General features: G+C 38.7%; 2 protein-coding genes across 2 annotated transcripts in view; both read right to left on the minus strand.

Annotated features, from left to right (window-relative positions):
* Nucleotides 1-3,200, minus strand: part of ahr1b (aryl hydrocarbon receptor 1b) — a 20,535-nt gene extending 17,335 nt beyond the window's left edge. The window contains 1 exon segment of the mRNA XM_034299436.2: nucleotides 2,930-3,200. Within this exon segment, the coding sequence (XP_034155327.2) occupies nucleotides 2,930-2,970 (41 nt within the window). The 5' untranslated portion in view covers nucleotides 2,971-3,200.
* A 1,624-nt stretch (nucleotides 3,201-4,824) lies between these two features.
* Nucleotides 4,825-17,500, minus strand: part of ahr2 (aryl hydrocarbon receptor 2) — a 60,439-nt gene continuing 47,763 nt past the window's right edge. The window contains exons 5-11 of the mRNA XM_034299546.2: nucleotides 15,078-15,198; nucleotides 13,854-13,990; nucleotides 13,533-13,735; nucleotides 12,983-13,092; nucleotides 12,530-12,671; nucleotides 10,619-12,407; nucleotides 4,825-10,538 (exon numbers count right to left, since the gene is read on the minus strand). Of these exons, the coding sequence (XP_034155437.2) occupies nucleotides 10,434-10,538; nucleotides 10,619-12,407; nucleotides 12,530-12,671; nucleotides 12,983-13,092; nucleotides 13,533-13,735; nucleotides 13,854-13,990; nucleotides 15,078-15,198 (2,607 nt within the window). The 3' untranslated portion in view covers nucleotides 4,825-10,433. The remainder of the gene's footprint in view (nucleotides 10,539-10,618; nucleotides 12,408-12,529; nucleotides 12,672-12,982; nucleotides 13,093-13,532; nucleotides 13,736-13,853; nucleotides 13,991-15,077; nucleotides 15,199-17,500) is intronic.

Below are 17,500 nucleotides of genomic sequence, written 5' to 3' on the forward strand. Positions count from 1 at the left end.
TTTACCTTTAATCTATCTATCTATCTATCTATCTATCTATCTCTTAAAACCATTGCTAATTAATGATTCATTATGCAGCCACGCTATTGAACATTGAACATTGAAATTGTTCGTTTGACTCATTACTCAAATTAACAATCTATAAACTGATTAAAGACAAAGACAAACACACACACACACACACACAATCACACACTGGAGTCCTCAACTGCCCTCACACAAACACACACACACACACACACACACACACACACAGGCACACTTTCTATCTATCTATCTCTCAATCATTTGACATTTTTTCGAATAGTAAACAGATTTTAATTTTAATGTTTGTCTCTAAAAATCATTAAAAAATAAATATAAAATAATAGGATGCCTCTAACAAAATATGAATCTCTCTTGATTTTTGTTTTTGAATAAAAATATGATGATGATGATGATGATATTTTACAGTTCTAGAGACTGTAACACCGGGCTCACGCGCAGGATTGTGAAGTTAAATCCCGGTAATAACAGTCTAATAATAATCTTACTGTTTCCTCAGCAGCTCTCGCCTTATGACCTTCAGGTTACTGTGTATTAAATAAAGCGGATTCAGTCTGTGGGTTTATTTTCTCCCGTCTGGTTTATGATTTGTGTTTTACGGGGGCCGGTAACGTACACGCACACGCACACACTGAGCTGCCCGGTGCGTTAATGACGCTGTACAGGAGGCTTCACGCCAACACAGGATTATAATCTCACTTTAAATTCCCACTGAGCGTGGAGAAGAAACCCACAGACACCACCGCAAATCATGCTGAGAATGTTCTGCATTTAAAATCAACATTTAATATTCATAAAATCAAACATTTAATACTCATAAAAAACATTTAATACTTATAAAAAACATTTATTTCTCATAAAAACATCTAAAACTCATTTTAAAAATCTAATAATTAAAAAAACCATCTAAAACTCATTTTAAAAATCTAATACTCAAAAAAAAACATTTAATACTTTAAAAAAAATTTAATAATCATAAAAACCATTTAATTCTGATATAAATTGAGTAAAAGGAATGAATAAATCCTAGCACACTAGCTTTAAGTGAAAGTTCCGCATGCAAAAATAAAAATAAACTTGGATAAAAAATATTTAAGAATTTAGGTTTGAATAACATCAAAAGAAAAAAATAAGACAAATGAAGCTCTTTAATGTAAAACCACGTTTCCGAGTTAAACATCAACATTTCATTTCAACATCCTTCTGTTTTCATTATCAGTGAGTGTAATCCAACCTGTTATAAAGCACCTTTTCACCTACATGAGCATGTAAACAATGTGAACCCGCTAATGACGCTTTCTAAATTGTCTGTTTTTAGTTTTCACACAAATTTTGATACCTGAAATTTCATCTCAAATACTGCTGATTTATTTACTTCCATATCAGAATGAATATATCGGAAGTGATTCTGATTTTAAATCTTAGATTTTATTTTTTATAGGTAATTACACTCCTGCTGAAAAAAAAAAACAGTAGAAACCATCACAGAAATTCTAATGGTTTCCATTACAGATACCAGGACAAACCATCAGCGAACCATTAAAACCATTATATTACCATTATTCCTCCTTAATGGTATCCACTAGACGCAACATGCCACCAGTAGAAGGCAAGAATTTACCAGTAGAGACCCACAGGGACCATTACAGCTTCCATTAAACCCAATACAATTCCCATTAAAACCATTAAAACCATTACAGATTCTACTGATATTTTTCCAGCAGGAAGAGCAGGTTAAAAAATAAAAAATAATAACTTATAATTATTAGCATAGCGGTTACTAGCTACTAGCTTACTAACCTTTTATTCTCAGAGGTTTTGGTCACTACAGCTACTAAATGAAGTTAAAATAAAATGAAATAAAATAAAATAAAATGTCCTCCAGGGGAGTCAAAGTTTTACACTTTAGCCAAATTAACATTCATTTAAAAAAATATATATATATTTAACAACCACTTTTAATTCATTTAGAATATTTGTTTAGTTTAAGCACCAAATACACATCAATAATAAATTAAGCTAAAATTAAATGCTGATATTTAACTGTGAAAAATAAAAGACACTAAACTAGCAGATGCTTTAAAATGACGTCAGTCAGTGATACCGTGCAATATCGCGATATTTTAATCTGCAGGGTGAAAAAGATTTATTTTTTAAAAAGAAAATATGAAATAAATGCGACAGAGTTGAAGTCTGCGTTTGTTTACTGAATAAATATCATTCATTAATGAACAGTGTGTAGCTGAAAATAATAATAATAAATGTTTATATTAGAGGAAAAACTGCTGTGATGTTGATTAATCATTATATTAATCATTATATTAATCATTATATTAATCATTATATTAATCATTATATTAATCATTATATTAATCCAGAGAATCTCTTGATGAACAGCAGCCTGAAACATCAGTTAAAAAAACAGATATCAGGATTATTAGCTAATAAATATAATAAACACATATATAATATAATTAATATAATATACTAAGCTTGTTTATGTTTATGTTCTTATTCATCACCTCATTAAATATGTTCATGCAGTTAATCCACCTTTAATAGCGTTAATAAGCTGAAACACCTTTAAGTGCAGGAGTAATGACTGATTTAGTGAAATGATTAATGACTGATTTAGTGAAATGATTAATGACTGATTTAGTGAAATGATTAATGACTGATTTAGTGAAATGATTAATGACTGAAGTTTTTCAGGAAGGTGCTGAAACTTTAGGAGATTAAAAAAACCTCACAGTCTGATATCCGTTAATAACCTGCACAATTCATTTCTTCACCTTTAATTCGTTTTTATAATAACCGAATGCAAATACAAATATAACACACACACACACACACACACGCGCGCGCGCACGATGTGTGTACTCACGCTTTCTGTGCGGCTTTTCTTCTTTTCCGTCCTGCGTACATTTCTGCACAATATCACACAATATCACACAATATCACACTCGCACCATCCGCTGGAGCAAAAGCAGTAAATAAATCAAACAATAATAAAAATCTCGAATTCTAATATTTAAAAAATGAAAAACAAGTAATTTGTGGTTTCATTTCTCGCACCGAATTCACTCCTGAGTCCTCAGAGCTCTCTGCACACACACACACACACACACACACTCCCTCTCTCTGCACACACACACACACACACACACACACACACACACACTCTCTTACACTCACACACACAGACACACTCACACACTCTCTCTCTCTGCACACACACACACACACACACACACTCTCTCTCTCTTACACACACACACACTCACACACACTCTCTCTCTCTTACACACACACACACTCTCTCTCTCTTACACACACACACACTCTCTCTCTCTTACACACACACACTCTCTCTCTCTCTCTCACACACACACACACAGTTTCAAAAACTATTTAAAAAAAAAAAAAAAAAAAAGACTGTAAAAGTCCTCGCCGTTATTTCAGCCTCGTGAGGAACAAATTAAAAATGTTAAAGTCGTTATTTATTTATATTATTTATAAAATATTTATTTATTTAATTAGTAGGATCTATAGGTGCGCACGTGCGGCGAGTTAATTAACAAACCGTTCCAACAACAACAACAAAAACAAAAACATCCAAAAAAATGGGGGAAAAAAACCAAAAAAAAAAACCCAAAATAAAACAATCCTGTGTGTGCCGGTTTTCTGTTCTCCGTTAATTCTCTCCGCAAAACCCGGTGCGCGCGCCCAAAACCCGACCCGGGCACCACCTCAGATCAAAAAAACGTCAAGGTACGAAAAAATTCTCCCGGATACACAGCGCGCGAGCGCCGGCGCAACAATCCGTCCAATCACAGAGCGGAGGCGGAAACGCGCGAGCGCGCGGCCCGGGCTGATGACGTAAACCACCGCGCTTCGTTACCTGCACGTGCGAGTAGGTGCGCAGGATTAATCTGTGTATTTAAAACACACAAAACATGTAAAACATTTAAAACAGCATGAATGTTTATTAATTAATTTAACTGGGGTTTTTTAACGAGGGGGCGTGGCTTTGCGTTTTTTTTTTTTTTTTTTCTTGGAGACTGGTGAAGAAAATCCCACATGGTCCTGACAGCTACATGCTACTTTTCCATGATAAAGCTGATAAATTAAAAACAAAACAATTAAACATTGAGAAGTCATGTTTAAAGTGTGTTCATGGTGTTTAGAATAAAAAAAGGTGAAATCTGCAAAACAACATGAAACGAAGTGAAACATACAAACACACAAAAAAGTGAATAAACTTCTAATCGCACTGTAAACAATTCTTTACATACAAACTGGCCTTTCTTTCTTTTGTTTGTCACTCAATAATATTATGTCGATTAGAGCGTTGATTTTTAAAATGTTTTTAAAATTGTTTTCAGTTTTTATTTGAATTTTTTAATATATTTCAAATCTTTAGAAATTACATTATACACACAACGCAGGAAATAAATTCACGCCTTCTTATTTTATTTCAGACAAAGAGGCGCAATTTCTACTTTTAATTTAGTTTCTGATTGAGTTTTATTATTTCATTTACTTCAGTTTTAGTTCTTGTTAATTACAATAACTCGGCTGCCGACCTGTGACGTCACCACGTGAAGTATGACATCACTGTGATTAATTACTCCGTAAATTATTCGTGTGTGTAAACACAGCAGGAACACTAACATGGAAGTGTGTTAAACACTTTAATACACACTGTGAGCAAATCATCCATCATATATTACTTATTTACTATTGAGTAGATTATTGTTTATCACGTCAGATAAAGGGTTTTTGTCTGCATTTTTTATTTCACTGCCTCAGTATAATCATGACTACTGAACATCAGCACTCTCGTTAGAAAAAGAGTGCTAATAATAACAACACTTTAACAAACCAGTGTGGTCGTTATAATAAACGCTTGTAATAATATAAACACGTAAATATTGATAGGCACAGCAAACACGTAAGACATTTGCTAATAAAAAAAATACTACAATATCATTGGCAAAGAAATGAAGGTATACAAATTTTACAAGGTGTGCAGGGAAATTTACAAAAATCGTATATACTATATTTGTGAGCACAAAAAAGTTGTGAAGAGCAACAAAAATGACAAAATAACATACAATAATAATAATAATAATAATAATAATAACATAAATCATACACTGATACTGCATTTCGAAAGAGACAGATGAATGTCGTCATTGGAAAGCATCAGAAGTAGCAAGTGATTCAATTATTATTTTATTCGTTTAACAGTAAAAATTTTGCGTTTTTTTTTTTTGGTGGATGCTGCGATGATCTTAAGGCGAGGTTGATTTTGGGCTGTTCTGTTCACGTTTAAACGATTTAATTTTCACAGTGTCTCGGATCAGATTTGAAGCAAGTGTATCAGACTATGTGTGTCAGGTTTGCAATCTCATTGGCTGAGATCATACACATTAAAGACTGAAATAGCTAGCAAGGTAACTGGTACACAAAGTATGTATTAAAGTATATATAGCTAGTATGTATAGTATAAAGAGCTAGCTAAACATAAAGTACATGTAGCTAGTTACACCTAGATGTTGTCATTGGAATAGCTAAATATAAACAGCTAAATAGTTAGCGACCTTGGCAGTTAGCTACAATCCATCTATAAAAGTAATGATTTCATAAAAGCTAATCATTACATGCGAAACCTAGCTAGCTATTTCACTGCTGTAATTTGGATTGGATCCTCAACTGTCCTTCTGTAAGGACACATTCCACAACAACACCAAATCTCCAAAAAATAAACAATAGTTGTATTGCTATTACAATTTAAAATAGCGACACAACATTGCTAATAATATTACGACCAGCCCAAAAACACACCCTTCACCCGTCGATCATTTCACCTACCATCAGTCATTTCTAAACATCGCTCATTTGGATTCTTAAACCAATGATTTCTTTATCAAAATATATATATTTTTTTAATTCAAATATCAAAACATTTTTGTGAAATATCAGTAAGGCATCTGATGTTTGGTTTAGATTTTCAGGAACCCTGTATTTTGCATAAAACTTTCACCTCCTCTTTGTCGCCTTAATCTATGTCAGTGAAATAGAAAATATAGAACATTAGAGCAAAAAAGCAAACGAGAATTTCTTTAGGCACTTAGACAAACTGCATAAGAAAGCATCTGAGTTAAAAGCACGCTCTTACTTTGACCCTTGAACTGTACGGCTCTGAACAACACTAGTGGAAATGAAACTCCAGCCTGCTCGCTGTCCCATGCTGGTGACTCGGCCGCGTCCTGAATCCAATCGAGAATATGGATGTGCACTTGAAAGGATAGTCCCCTACTGTACAGTGCACACTTCAGCTGTTTCTAACAGGTGACACTCTCCATGTGGCTACACATTAATCCAACTTTACAGCCAGTTTACAAAGTGATCTGCTCCTGTCTCTGATCCACAGCAAGATTCAAACTCTATACCATATACCATATCTTTCCATTGCTACGAATTCAGTACCCACTCTGCAGGTCTATCTGATCTCAAAATCAACTCCGCAGGTCTATCTGATCTCAATAACAACTCCGCAGGTCTATCTGATCTCAATAACAACTCCACAGGTCTATCTGATCTCAATAACAATTCCGCAGGTCTATCTGATCTCAATAACAATTCCGCAGGTCTATCTGATCTCAAAATCAACTCCGCAGGTCTATCTGATCTCAGTAACAACTCTGCAGGTCTATCTGATCTCAAAATCAACTCTGCAGGTCTATCTGATCTCAATAACAACTCTGCAGGTCTATCTGATCTCAACACCATCTCTGCAGGTCTATCTGATCTCAATAACAACTCTGCAGGTCTATCTGATCTCAACACCATCTCTGCAGGTCTATCCGATCTCAATAACAACTCCACGGGTCCATCTGATCTCAATAACAACTCCGCAGGTCTATCTGATCTCAAAAACAATTCTGCAGGTCTATCTGATCTCAATAACAACTCTGCAGGCCTTTCTGATCTCAGTAACAACTCCACAAGTCTATCTGATCTCAGTAACAACTCCGCAAGTCTATCTGATCTCAATACCCACTCTGCAAATCTATCTGATCTCGATACCCATTCTGCAGGTCTATGCGATCTTGATACCAACTCTGCAGAGTGATCAGATCAACACCATCTCTTGATACTCACTCTGTAAGGAGATCTGATCTTTCTACCATTTCTGCAGGGCTATCTGATCTCAATATCGACTTGGTAGGTGTATCTGATCAACTCTGCAGAGATATGATCTCGATACCCACTTTGCAGGGAGATCTGATCTTGAAAGAGTCTCTGCAGGAATACCTGATTTTTTTTTATACATTTCTCAAAACCATCTCTGCAGTCTGATCTCACCACTATCTATACAGTCTACATACTGATCTAATCTCCAGATGTGATCTCAATATGATCTTCACAAAGAAATCTGATTGTAGACCATCTCTACAGCAAGTCTAAAAGGTCTTCTGATCTTGATGCCATTTTCTGCAGGAGAATCTAACCTCTAATCTAACCTTTTTGCACAGAGATCTGATCACTCTGCAGGGGTGTTTGATCACCACACCATCTCCGCAAGAATGTTTCAAAGAAGACTTCAGCTCTACTTCCTGATTACAGTTTTGAAACCTTAAAGGTCACCTTTGCAGCCACTCCAACAAAATCTAATCCAAGATCAGCTCAACACTGCAGTCAGTTCCCGAATTGGTCAGATCTCAAATGGAGATTTTTGCAGCCACTCAAGCAGGCTTGAATTCTAACTTGGATGTGAACTTGTCGAACTATCTAGACACATCTCACTACGCCAGGCAATATTTGAGAATATGGTTAAAAATAGATCAGACTTCAAGTGCCCATGAAACATCTTAAAGATTATGATTTGATTCTGTGTATCAAACAATTTCCTTGTTTCCATCAGCCGACATATCTAAACAAACTTGCCGGGGACTTAGCCACCAAGCTGACTAAATATGGAGGACAAACAAGACTTTGGTCAGAGAAGGACGGAATCATAGATGGAATCATAGGAACTCTCACTTCTGAAAGATGCACCAATCATATTTTAGGTTTTTTCTTTTTTTGAACTATAAGGATTTGGGTGGAGGGTGTGTGGGAGCATCCAGTGGGCGTGGCTTGAGGAAATGGGTCTTGATTGATATTTGTTTTATATATTGGCACAGCCAATATACAAGCAAGTAAAAAAAATTTAATGACCATATAAGACATGACTGTGGTTTTGGCACTGCCCCTTTGCTTATGCCAACTAAGACTCTGTCCATAAAAATGATGGTGCTATTTGATTCTGCATTGACGCCATGTTTGAGCTGAGATCAGTCGGACGAATTCATGCTTATGATGGAAGAACAGAGGAATTCTAGAGAGTATTTAATTAGACTTAACTGGATTTATTTGAAGGATTTATTTACTAAATTTTGCACACACCCCATAGTGTAAGGTGAGTCGAAATAGTTTTCTTCTGAAAATTAACAACATTTTTTTACGTCGTTTCTTGGGCACTTTAAAATCCACAAAAGGCAGAGCAGAACTGCAGGGCAAGACCTTCAAACTGGCATGGAGATAAAACTAGAAGCAATTAGCATCTTATGCACCCACTGTGGAATATAAATGTTCAGGACTAGCGACTAGGGGAAAGAGAAGTAAAGCGCTCCATATCTGCAATCAGTCATATTTCCTTGATATTGAGGTATGAAAGCATGTCTAGCTGGTAGATTTGATAATATGTACATGTCCATAATGCTATATTAATATTATATAGTCATATGAAAAGTCTAAAGTGTCAGAGAAGAATAAGGCACGTAGGACAGTTCGCCAACACGGGATGAGAATTAGTAACTATGCAATCTGCTTTGATAAAATCTGACGTCAAAATAAAGCAAAGAAAAAGAAAAGAAACGTCGACAGCTGGCTTGCGGCCTGACTTCTGTGCGTTTGAAAGTTTAACACTCTTCATCAAAGTGTTTTCACTCGTATCACGCCACACAAGCTCTCGAAGAAAATACGCTAACTGCTAACGCTAACTCCTGCGATTAACCAGAAGTCAGCGAGCTAGCACTTTGTAAAGAGCATTAATTATGATTATCAGTACAAGCAGACACGAAAATGGCTCAATGACATTTGATTAAATGCACATAACAAAATATAAAAAAAAGCATATTTAAAACAAAAACTAACAAAAAAAGCTGAATGTGTATACATATAAGGAGTCCTTTATCGTGATTACCATATTGTAATAATACGTTACTGTGATGAAGATTTCGGCAAGCAATGAAAATCCTGGTTACGTGTTTATGTTTCTTTGGTGTTCCAGATAAAATGTCCACCAAACATCCAGTTAGAATCTGTGCGTTCTGTCTGACGAGGTGTTTCACCCCGTATTAAAACAGAGATCATAGTGTCATTGGTAACTGGATGATGGTTTTGGGGTGGGGCATTCCCCCACTAAAAAAAAAAAAAAAACAGAAAGGAAAGCTGGAAAGACATTTATGCTTCAGCTTTAGCGGTCAGTCAGGCAGTAGTTTTGGCCCCCCACAGATCCGGAGCATTGTGGGAGTTATAAATTAGACGACGCCTAACGTAACACAGCTGCAGGCTAATTCTATCTGAATTCTATCATAGTGCTACGTCTTTGGATGCAGGACACAATCTGTCTTTTTTTCAGTCCTTTTTTTTTTTTTTATTTTACAATCGGTCATTTTTACAGGTGTTGATCTCACCTTCTTAAGTGCATCAAGAGAATTCCGAAAGGAAACACACGAGCAGTAAGAGGCTTTTCCCTTTTTCCATGACTCTACTCTTTCTAAATAAATAGAAAAATGAGTGTGCGTCTTTAAAATGGCTTTCCCCCAGAATTTCATCCCCGCGAAGAAAAGCTTCCATCTTTTCTACTGCATACTTCATAACTGAGCTCTGAGCAGCTCCTCTCTGCCCCAGACACACACACACACACATAAACACAAATCACAATCACACACACCCTGCCCACACTCTTACAAAAATAAAAAAACATGAAGAAATGCACAAAAAGGAAAAATAAAAAAATTTCACTTTTCTGTCCTTCTGAACTTCTTTGGGCAGGGAGCGAGCAAACGAACAAACACACAAATAAACAAACAAATGATTGAATAAACGAGTGTGTGTGAGCCGACGTGCAGGGTTTCACACGTAGTCTGTCTGACGTTACTGCCACAACGAGTCCAGCCCTCCGCCTTCAATCTCGTTTAAGTATTTCAGCTGCGATAAAACAAAAGGGAGAGTCTGAATATGAAGAAGCATGTACGATATCTTCACAGGGACATCCCTCCTTCCTTTCTCCATTCACAAAAGATAGCTGCGCTGGACAGGAATTTTCCTTTCTAAAAACTGTCACTCTGGGTGTTGTTGGTGAAACATGGGGTCCCCCCTCCAGGCATAGGGGCGAACTGGAATGGTCCATTCTCCTTGACTGGATGGTTTGTGATCTGTAGGAGACAAATCAGACAGTTATGTGACCAGGAAAGTTTGTATGACAGAAACACATTTTGCAAAACTTGCATGTTACCTGTGTCTGGTTATTGCAGGTGAGGAACCGCTGCTGCAAATGGCAAGGGATGGCGCTGTCCGGTGTCACACCCACATTGTTCAACATGCTCTCCGCAGGTCTGTTTTGAAAGACGTATGAGCCCTGTACCGAATTCTGGGCCATGAACTCTTTTGTCTTCTGTCCAGCTGCACCATAGCGTAAGCCATTCATGGGGGCTTGCCCTGCTCTCTCGAACATGCAGCTACTGATGGGTGCATGACTCAGGCTGTTCAACAGCTCCCCCTGCTGGTTATAAATTGCATTAGATGTCTCCATCAGCTCCCCCTGCTGCCCAAACACCTCATTAGATGGGTGCAAGACCTCCCTCTGCTGTCCATATACTGCATTAGTCGTCTGTATGCGTTCCCCCTGTTGTCCAAATACAGGATTAGATGGGTGCACAAGCCCCCCCTGCTGGCCATAAACTGTACTACCGATTACATTAGGCTGAGGATGGGACCCTGAGCCAAAGTTAGACTGCATCATTAACCTACTGAGTGGAACTGGCTGGACATGATGATGACCATTTGGGATATTCTGGACGTTGGGAACTTTGGGAATATTGGGAACTTTGGGTAATGTGGGATGGCCCTGTTGAACAGAAGGCTGGGTTTGCTGCCATGTCGCAAGTCTCTGATTGTCTATGCTCTGATTGTTGAGAGGAAACTGTCCCTTGAGGCAGGCACTTGGTGCAGGGTTTAACAGGACATTTTGTGGAAGTGAAATATTCTCACTGCTGGGTGCCTGGGGCCCTACCCACTGACCGCTCTGCCGGACTGCCTGATTGAATGGGATGGAATTATGGTTGTGAAAGCCCACATGTTGAGCTTGGTTCTGAAGGTTGGGCAATGTCACATTTTCTGGATAGCCCATGTTTCCGCTCTGGATATGATTCTGAACTTGCAGTCCGAGCTCTGCTTGGTTCTGTTGGTTTGTTGCTGTCTGCTGCACCAGCCTGGCCTGGTTCTGTTGCCCAGAAAGTGACGAATCAAAAATCATACTTTCACACAATTCCACAAATGGTTCCACAGGATTTGCCTGCTGCCCCAGAGACATCTCTGGCCCCATGTGAGCAAGTTTCATCATACCTCTTCCTGGGCTACCTGTTTCAAGGCCCTCTGCAATGCCCAAGAGGTCGTTAAGGTCTCCCTGCAGCTGCAGCTCAGACAGACACTCAGGAAGTTGGTCGTTCATGTTGGTGCTGCATTCTTTGAACAGCACATCCTCCACGTATGAGAAGATGTCATTGGTCAGGATGTCGTTAAGCTCCACGGTCATCTCAGTGCTGCTCAGGCTGTTCATTCGCAGCAGTGCATTCTCCCATTCCTTCAGCTCCTCGTGGTCGATGGTTAGCTCTTCCAGGGTACTGCACATGCTGCTGTCCCCGATGATCTGCTGCAAGCTGTCCATCATGTCCTGCACTGTCGATTCCTCCTTGATGCCCACAGTGCTCCTGTCTACTCCTGCCCAGGACTTTCCAGGGACATTGAGAAGAGCGTGGCTGTCCCGGAATGCCTTTTCCAGGCAGAACTGAGAGTTGGGATCGCTGCTGGCCTGGTAGACGGATTCATCTTGTTTCAGCATGGAGCTCAACAGTGAGCTTGGAGGCAGCGTGGCGGGTTTACTGATCTTACCCCCTTTGATTTGGGTAGAGATGTCAGTCATGTCTGGAGAAGGGGTTGTCTCATATAGGACGGCTTCTCCAGTGGCAAAGCTGAAGGGCAGCTGCAGCTTCCTCTGACGAAGATGCTCTTCGCCTTCTTCATTACTGGAAAAATGGAAAAGTGAAAGAGAGGTAAAGAAAGGAACAGAGAAAAGGTAAGATACAGAAGGATTGATGTCACCCCCACACTCCATCAAGTTTAGATGAAACTAAAATTTGAGTCTCACGTTAAAGCTCTCTGTCGTGCCACGATAAAGTCTGGTCGTCCGCCCTTATAGACGAGCCTGGCGTTGGCCTGCACCCAGACCCAAGTTCCCGACTTCGTCAGGAGCCGGAACACTGTGAAACCACTCTCGCCAGTTTTAATCACTAAAGGAAGAAGAAAAGAGCATCAAGCATCAATAAAATTCAAGAAACAAATTAGTCATTCACTTTATAGGTGGCTTTTATTTCTTCGGTTACTGCCACTGTGATTATGCAAATTCTTGCCATTATGGTTTTTGGCTTAACAGTGGTTAAATAAATTGGTAAAAACTTTACGTTATGGATGTCTTAAATGTCTGAGTAGCATAATTTGTAGTGTAAATTGACACTTACATCAAAATGACTAACAAATGCACATGCTATCGCCTGGATTTTTATACACACACGACACACAGTTTGCTTGTGCTGTAACTCACTTCTCAGGTGGTTGTCGGCACAGTACATCATATCTGCAGCGTGGATGAACTGGTAACCAGAACCTCTCATGCACAGCTCGATCTCATTGTAACCCAGCACCACCTTCCCCCTGCAAGACGGGAGATATGCACGCTACATTACTACAATGCTTTACAAATGAACTCAGCTAATGTTCCTCAACTTGATACCTATATACTGTATCAGATATCTGCAAGAGCTCCCCTTGCTCTCCATATACCATACTGAAAGTCTGCAAGATCTCTCCTTGATGTCAATATACTTAATTAGAAGGGTGCAATAGCTCCCTCTACTGTCTGTATACTCTATTAGAAGGGTGCAAGCTCTCCTTCTGCTGTCCATATACTCTATTAGAAGGGTGCAAGCTCTCCTTCTGCTGTCCATATACTGTATTAGAAGGGTGCAAGAACTCCCCCTGCTGTCAATTTACTACCTTAGAAGCATGCAAGATCTTCCTCTGCTGTCCGTATACTGTGTTATATTACTGTAACACTAAAAAATAAAGTTTTAATTGCAACCGTGTGAGGTCACCTGGTGTCGATGCCCATAGGAGTAAAGTCCAGCTTGTGTTTGGTCTGGAAGATAAGTGTCTTGCTCCGAATTTCCAAGATGGAGGGCGGCTGGAGGGGCGTAGCTATGACAAACAGAGCCAGCTGAGGATGCGCCATAGTGCCATCCTCTGCCATCTTGTTTTGGCCATGAAGATACTTCAGTCGACCATGGAAGTTCAGGGCCTGAGGTGGGGAAATAAAACACAGCCAAGGTCACTTTTTGTACTCGGTTGTGGGTCCCGACTTCTGGACACAAACCACTGCTGTATTTGTGGATGAATTGATGTGCGTGTGTGTTTACCAGGAAGCCGGAGGAGTTGTCGAGGAGGCAGCGAAAGCGGCAGCAGAAGCTCCTCTCCAGGAAGGACGAGTTCTCTGGTGGCAGCTGCTGAGGGTTGTAATTTATGATGGTGGTGGTGATGTCGCTCTTCTGGAGGCCTACAGAGAAAATACGCACAGCGATGTGCATTATTATAAAAATGAAACCGAATCCTTTTGGACTGGAATAAAAAATATATTATTATTATTATTTTTAAAATTTTTATTATTTTCCACAGACGTGATTTATCAGAGAATATATCTGAAATATTTTTAGACACAATATCATATTGGTGTCCATAACACTAACGGGCAGGTGCAAAAAAGCTCCACCAATTTTGATTTGAGGGGTTTGTTAAAGTCCTGTACTTGTGACCAGAAGGTTGTGAGTTCTAACCCCAGCTCAGTTATGTGCTTGGAAGTGATTTCCTGTCTGTAAGTCATTCTGGATAAAAACAAAACAAAGAAATCTAAACATGTATTGAAGTGAATACAGTACAACACTGATGACGTCACGGGTGTTAACGTGTTTATTTATGTGTATGAATGAACTGCTGACCTGCACACACACCCGTTCCTCTGCATACATTCCAGACGTGTTCAGTAATGACACCCAGACACGCTAACGGCTCTCCCACACACACACATACACACACTCACGGCTTCCTTAGCCCTTTTTTGTCAGTATTCATGCTCTATGAGCTGATAAATAGCTCCATCTGTAGTAAACACTCCGTCTAGATCATTATCATGTGCTGTTATATGGCTTTAACAGTAACACACACTCTCACACACACTCTCACACACACTCTCACACACACTCTCACACACGTCTGTTGATCAGACAGGGGCACAACGTCGCCCCTTGTGGCTGAGCCTCGCAACACCATGCAAATTTATCAAGAAACAAGCTCATACATGTTTTTATATCTTGGATTGGAAAGAATGTCCCTAGAAGAATAGGAACATGAGATAGTTTTGATGTTGTGGGAACATCTGGCTGGTCCCCACTGGAATTTTTTTAAGTAAAAGAAACAAAAATACAAGGCTTCCTTTCGGTTACTGAGGTTAAGGTTAGGGTTAAGTTTAGGTGCAGCATAGCATTCATGAGCTGCATTAATAATTATGTCAATGGAAAGAAGTCAGACAAGTATATATATATATGTGTGTGTGTGTGTGTGTGTGTGTGTGTGTGTGCATTACGCACCATCAGCATCATCAGGGAGCTCACCCTGTGTGGGTTTCAGGGCAAAGTGCAGCTGTCTCCTGAACATGGCACGGTCATCAGTGTGGATCAGCTCGAACACACTCTGGTGCACCACATCCGACTGCACACACACACACACACACACACACACACACACATTAGAGAAACACAAACATACCCCTACTGCATACAAAGACTTGAAAAAGCACTTGAAAGAGAACACAGATAAAATACACATTTTATATAACGCATAACAAAATAATGTGTAATACATCGGCTCCCTCTAGTGGTCAGTCCCAATAGCACAGTTTCACCTGTCTGACTCTCTCACCTGTCTCACTCTCTCACCTGTCTCACTCTCTCACCTGTCTCACTCTCTTTTACCTGTCTCACTCTCTCACCTGTCTCACTCTCTCACCTGTCTCACTCTCTTTTACCTTTCTCACTCTCTCACCTGTCTCACTCTCTCACCTGTCTCACTCTCTTTTACCTGTCTCACTCTCTTTTACCTGTCTCACTCTCTCACCTGTCTCACTGCTCTGTGCTTCATTTAGTTCGAGTTTGAGACTCTCATATTCTCTTTGCTTTGGATAAGTTCCTGTTTCACTGTCTGATTTTAAAACTTCTTTACTTTTTAAAAACAAAAAAATCAGAGACTTCCCCCTTTTTTTTTTTTGAGTACAACTTCCCTTAGTATTTTTAATTTTATTGTGAGATGTCCCTTCAGTTTGTTTGAGACACCATATTTTCTAATTTTAAGACTTTCCTTATTATCTTTAATTTTGAATTTTCATGACTTTCCTCGATATTTTTTATTTTGAAACTTCTTTTTTTCTTTGATTTAAAGACTTTCCTCATTTTTATTTTTTTGAGACATCTCATTATTTTATTCGATTTTAAGATTTTTTTATTTTTATTAAAAAGTTAATCTGATTTTAAGATCATTATTTTTTATCTTTATTAATAGAAAACTCCATATTTTCTTTGTTTAACACTTTCCTCAAAATATTTTTGTTTTGATTGAGATGTTCATTTTTTTACTTGATTTAAAAACTTTTTTCATTTTTTTTATTTTGAGACATCCCCTTGTTTTTTTAGACTCCCTATTTTCTTTGATTTTAAGACTTTTCTCATTTTTTAATTATTATTAATTTTGAGACTTCTCTTTGTGCTTGGATTATTATTTTCTTCAGTATGTTTTAAGACCTCTTTTTCTTTGATTTACATAAATTAAGACTTTTTTAAATCATTTTTATTTTTGAAACTCCTCATTTTCTTTGATTTTCCTTATTTATTATTTTTAATTTTGAGACTTCCTCTTTTTGCTTTCAGTAAGACTTGACTCATGTATTTTTTTATTTTATTTTGAAATCCTTTTTTTTTTGTATTTTGAGGCTTTTGCTCTGAGTAAGACATTCCTCCCTATTTGTCTTGGAGACTTTACCAGTTTTCTGTGATTTTTAATCTTTTCACGTTATTTTTTGTTTCTGAGATTTCAACATGTGTGTGTGACGTGTCGTTAATGTAAACTACTTATGAGTGTGAATGAGAACAGCGTACTCAACACGGCAAGCGAGTTTGACTGGATTGTTGCAGTATGCCATGAAGACGTGTGTGTGTGTGTGTGTGTGTGTGTGCATGTGTGTGTGTATGTGTGCATGCATGAATGCAGGTGTTACATTCAGGACATTTCAACTTAGGTGAACTTTGTGCATAACTGTGTATTACACCTGTCTCTCTCTCTACCAGTCTCTCTCTACCTATCTCTCTCTCTCTCTCTTTCTCTCTGCTTGTCTCTCTCTCTTTCTCTCTACCAGTCTCTCTCCCTACCTGTCTCTCTCTCTTTCTCTCTACCTCTCTCTCTCTTTCTCTCTACCTGTCTCTCTCTCTACCTGTCTCTCTCTCTCTACTTGTCCCTCTCTCTCTACTTGTCTCTCTCTCTCTCTATCTCTCTCTCTCTCTACTTGTCTCTCTCTCTCTCTACTTGTCTCTCTCTACCTATCTCTCTCGCTTTCTCTCTACTTGTCTCTCTCTCTCTCTCTACCTATCTCTCTCTCTCTCTCTACCTGTCTCTCTCTCTCTACCTATCTCTCTCTCTCTCTCTACCTGTCTCTCTCTCTCTACCTGTCTCTCTCTCTCTCTACCTGTCTCTCTCTCTCTACCTGTCTCTCAGACAGGTCTTTCTGGTTCTCCATCAACAAAATGTAGAGGATCTGTATTTTGAACGCGGAACAGAACCAAGCGTGCCTCTGCTATTGTAAACATCTTAAACACACACACACACACACACACACACACACAGAATGCATGACTCTGTTGCAATCAGCAGTTAAAAAAACACACACCACGCTTTCACAACCTGACACTGATGAGAGATTAGCTGTAACACACACACACACACACACACACACTTCTAAGTTTAT

This window comes from Pangasianodon hypophthalmus, chromosome 25, assembly GCF_027358585.1.
Source record: "Pangasianodon hypophthalmus isolate fPanHyp1 chromosome 25, fPanHyp1.pri, whole genome shotgun sequence".
In the NCBI taxonomy this organism is placed as follows: Eukaryota; Metazoa; Chordata; class Actinopteri; order Siluriformes; family Pangasiidae; genus Pangasianodon; species Pangasianodon hypophthalmus.